The sequence below is a fragment of the Otolemur garnettii genome, unplaced genomic scaffold (genome assembly GCF_000181295.1).
Source record: "Otolemur garnettii isolate 467f Iridium unplaced genomic scaffold, OtoGar3 scaffold00045, whole genome shotgun sequence".
In the NCBI taxonomy this organism is placed as follows: domain Eukaryota; kingdom Metazoa; phylum Chordata; class Mammalia; order Primates; family Galagidae; genus Otolemur; species Otolemur garnettii.
This window is the reverse complement of record NW_003852440.1, coordinates 764667-769481: the sequence shown is the minus strand read 5'-3', so window position 1 is coordinate 769481 and position 4815 is coordinate 764667. Positions and strand designations below refer to the sequence as shown.

Sequence of the window (4815 nt, the reverse complement as noted above, 5' to 3'; positions counted from 1 at the left end):
GGCTTTTCTTGGAGTGAGATATTTTTCTTCATTTCCGAGCCAAAAACAGATGTGTGTTTTTCAGGAATGGTTAAAGTTCAGGGGTCATTGCTTGGGGAGGGAGATTGCCAGGCTTCACCTTTAAATCCTTTCTGAAATGAAACAGTATAAAAAGCCAATAAAGAAATCTGTGTGCCTCCTGGCCTTCCCTGAACTGAGGGACAGCAAATACCCTTCTTCAAGGGTCCATTTCTCAGTGTCTTCCAGAGTTCTGGGATAGTTCCTTTCTGGACAACTTTTACTTGGAAGAGAAAAATCCTTATTTGGAATAAATCTTCGTGTAGGTCAGTCGGTGGAACTAAAAGTATTAGGTCACACTGTCAGGGACACATGGAGGAAGTAGAGTGTTCCCTCCAATGGAGAACTAGACAAGTACACAGAGGCGGCCAGCCCTGCTTCTTTGCTGGCCACGGGACTGACATCTGCCACCGAGTACACCAGAGTGAGGGGCTGGGGGTCCCATGAGACCTGGGCTCTCCTGCCGGCTGCCTGCTGTTCACCGGAGGAAGGTTATCTTGACTGTAAGATCCTGAGGGGAACAGGAACCATACAGTCCCCTGAGGGGGCAATGGGGACCTTCGTGCACCCTTTCTAACTGTGTACCCTTTATAAGGCTGTGAGCAAGAAGAGAAGGTAAAATAGCTTCACCACGGGTGGTTGTGGAATAAAGGTGGGGCTCAAATTTAACAAAATGCAAAGCAAGTAGCAAGCACCCTTAGGGAAGGGTTGGCCCAAGTTAGTGCTCCTGGGCCTTATAATGGGATAATGGAATCTGGAACTGCAAGCCTGCGTCTGGGCACGTACTGAAGGTGTGCGGGTTCACCTTGGCTAACACACCCACAGCAAAGTCCTATCGCTGCGTCACCAGAACACTGGTGACCCACAAGGCGGGGGTGAGAAGCAGGGTGAGGGTGGGGGAGGGAATCCCACCTCCATACCGAAGAGTGGGGTCTGCAAGGACTGACACGCAGACACGCCCTGCCGCCCCCGCCTCCGCCGCAACCCTCTCTGCGCACTGGCTGGTGGCCACCGCCAGGCCAGGCTAGGGACGCCCGGAGGGGGCAGGGGCAGGGGCAGCGGGAGGCAGCTTCAGAGGCGGCCGCCCCGCAGCCACTCCTTTAGACTCTGAACACGCGGAGACGGGGGCGCTCTGCCTCCGCCTTATAAAAGCGCCGGGGCAGGGCGGCCGGCAGCCCGGCGGCGGGTACAGGCCTCGGCGGAGCTCGCCCCGCGCCGCGTCCCCACCTGTTGCGGCGGCCGCAGCGCTTGGGCGTGGGCTGCAGAGATGGGCCGCTACTCCGGCAAGACGTGCCGGCTGCTCTTCATGCTGGTGCTCACCGTCGCCTTCTTCGTGGCTGAGCTGGTCTCGGGTTACCTGGGCAACTCCATCGCGCTGCTCTCCGACTCCTTCAATATGCTGTCCGACCTGATCTCGCTGTGCGTGGGCCTGAGCACCGGCTACATCGCCCGGCGCCACCCCGGGGGCTTCCGGGCCACCTACGGCTACGCCCGCGCCGAGGTGGTGGGCGCGCTCAGCAACGCCGTCTTCCTCACCGCGCTCTGCTTCACCATCTTCGTGGAGGCCGTGCTGCGACTGGCCCGGCCCGAGAGCATCGATGACCCCGAGCTGGTGCTCATCGTCGGCGCCCTGGGGCTAGCGGTCAACGTGGTGGGGCTGCTCATCTTCCAGGACTGCGCCTCCTGGTTCGCCTGCTGCTGCCGCCGCCGCCGTCGCCGCCTGCAGCAGCAGCAGCAGCTGGCCCAGGACGGCGCTCGCGCAGCTTTCGGGGACCTCCAGGGCGCGGAGGACCCGCAGCACGCGGCGAAAGCCCCTGGCTCGGACTCGGCCGTGATCCTCCGGGGGGCCTCGGTCGAGAGGAAGCAGGAGAAGGGGGCGACCGTGTTCTCAAATGTAGCAGGTGCCTTTCGGTTGCATCCTTTGGACCACGTTGCCCGTCCTCTCTTTCCTCGCCCTGTCCCTTTCTTTTCATCCCACGCCCTCTTTTCCTACTACCTGTATGTTTGTTTTTTTTTTAAATCCAAGACCTTTACAGCAGTCCTGCTTTGCTTCTCTTTATGCTAGTGTAACATATTCCCCACAATTAACTTCTTTTCTTTTCGTAAATCCTGAATCCTCAGGTTCACCTAGTGTTTTTTTCCTTCCCTCATTCTCTCTGTATAATATATATATTGATTTTCTTAGAAGTCTGGTCCTTATTATTGGGCAACAGATAGCACTCCCCAACCCTTCCGGCCTTTCATTAGTTGCTGTCTGAACTTCCCCCCATTTTTCTGTCCTCTGGGATGTTATGGGTTTTGCGGGCGGGGGGCGGGGGGCTCCCACTCGCCCCCTTTTTGCTTTAACGCGAAAAGAAGTTTGAATGAAGTCCAAAAGTGGATCACAAGGCCATTACAAGGCCAAAATACACTGTTCTGGGTTGTGTGTGTGCAGGGGTGGGGTCTCCCATAAGCTAGTAGGGATTTAAAATAACAATACTTTATTTTGAGTCCATTGATTTTTTTTGTTTGTAGAACTTATACACAACACAAGGTTTCTTCTTTGAATGCAGGTGATTCCTTGAACACCCCAAATGAGCCTGAAGAGATGATGAAAAAGGAGAAAAAGTCCGAAGCCCTGAATATTAGAGGTAGGATTGATTTCCGGACCATTTGAAATCCTTCTCAGTGGCACATGTGAACTGTGCTGTTCATTTCTGTTTGACTTTTAATAAGCCAATGGCATGTTTGAAAGTAGCCCAGTTACATGCATAGACTATGACCCTGGAGTCTCTTGCCTAATCAGTGCATTGATTCTGAAGGAGAAACTAGTTGCTAATGATTTATCTTTGCTCCATGTAGACCCACACTAAAGCTGCCTGCTCGAGAGCCCTAGATATCAGTGTCCTGTTGCTATTTCACTTGACTTTACTTATCTATGATATTACTAACATACAGTGTACCATGTTTTAATTGATTGTGATAAGGATGGATTTTTCTCCTGAGTCCTCAGGTACCCCACTCTCTTTTCCTTTCCCCCATTCTCTCTGTATAGGAGTAGTAATTTTCTTGGAAATCAATCCTTATTGTTGGGCAACAGATAGGACCCCCAAATCCTTCCTCCTCTTCATCAGATGCTATCTGAACTCTGCAATTTTCATTTTTTGAGATAGAGTCTCAAGCTGTCACCCTGGGTAGAGAGCTGTTGGCATCACAGCTCACAGCAACCTCAAACCCTTGGGCTTAAGTGATCCTTTTGCCTCAGCCTTCTGAGTGCCTGGGACTACAGGCGCCCGCCACAATGCTGGTTATCTTTTGGCTGTAGTTGTCATTGTTGTTTGGCGGGCCCTGGCTGGATTCAAACCCTCCAACTCTGGTGTATGTGGCTGGCGCCCTAGCAGCCTAACCTCAGGGCTTTTTTTCTTTGAGACAGAGTCTCTCTTTTTCACTCTCAGTAGAATACTGTGATGTCATAGCTCAGAGCTTTTTTTCTTTGAGACAGAGTCTCTCTTTTTCACTCTCAGTAGAGTACTGTGATGTCATAGCTCACAGCAACCTCAAGTGATCTTGTGTCAGCCTCTCCAGTAGGTGGGACTCCAGGTGGCTACCACAGTGTTTGGCTACTTTTTAGAGAGGAGGTCTCGCTCTTGCTCAGGCTGGTCTCGAACTCATGAGCTCAAGCAATCCACCCGCCTCAGCTTTCCAAAGTGCTAGGACTCCTAACAGTTTCTAAATACACTGATCTTTAAACATTTAAATGCAACAATAGAATTTTCTCTTCAGAATTGGTGGTGAATCTTTTTGGATAAAGAGAGTCTAACAACAAATCATCATCTTTTAGTTTATCTTTCTTTTTTTAGGTTCTGGTTAAAGATATATATTATATATTGGAAGTTTTTAAAGTGGGGCTCATCATCATAGCACTTTAAGTTTTCAAAGCATGTTCTGTTAATTATCTAAAAGATAATTATGTTACAAACTTAAATGTAGGTGGGGGAAAGAAACAAAGAATGAAGAGTAGGCCCCTGATAGATACTGTGATCTTGTTGGGGAAACTTGTAGAATCTTGATGAATTTTAGTCTAAAGCTATTGGAGCCAGTAGTGCAAGCTTTGCTGTACCTGGCTGGGTCCTTGGTCTATAGGTACTGACAAAAGCACAACTCTAGCTTCTGACAGTGCAGTGATTGAAAGATTGGATGTAGCTTCAAGATGCCCGGGTTAGAGTCCTGGTTCTGCCATGTGAGAACTATGTGGGCAAGTCAGTAAACCCCTTTAAGCCTCCAAATACCTCATCTTTAAAATGGGGATAATAACAATACACACCTCATGGTGTTGCTATGAAATAAAACATATAAAAGCTCAAGGCCTATAACTAGCTAATATTTTTATTATGTACTTTGTGTACTTTGTGCCAGGAATATTTTGTGTTCATGAATGAGTCAATTGGCCATCGCTCCCATCTTAGCAGGTGGATACAATTGTCATTTAGGTAGTGAGTGGAACCGCTGACTGAGACAGCTTCAGCATCACTCCTGCTGCTTTTGAGGAATACCTATGCTGTGGCTACAGGAGCCTTTCCATATTTCAGGCTAGATGTGAGGCTGTACTCTTAGGTCTTGTGTTTTCATCTTGGACTCATAATCATGGAAGGACCACAGAATGTTAGAGCTGGAAAGCTTAGAGAAAGTGGGCTCCGGCCCTTTACTTTGCAGATGTGGAAACAGGATGCAGAGAGTTTGGAGACTTCCCAAGTGACCCAGCTAGCAGCAGAGGCGGGG

General features: G+C 49.8%; 1 protein-coding gene across 1 annotated transcript in view; it reads left to right on the top strand.

The window, feature by feature from the left end:
- Positions 1–1239: 1239 nt before the first annotated feature.
- SLC30A10 (solute carrier family 30 member 10) overlaps positions 1240–4815 on the top strand; it is a 13038-nt gene continuing 9462 nt past the window's right edge. Inside the window, exons 1-2 of the mRNA XM_003790950.3 lie at positions 1240–1958; positions 2610–2687. Of these exons, the coding sequence (XP_003790998.1) occupies positions 1325–1958; positions 2610–2687 (712 nt within the window). The 5' untranslated portion in view covers positions 1240–1324. The remainder of the gene's footprint in view (positions 1959–2609; positions 2688–4815) is intronic.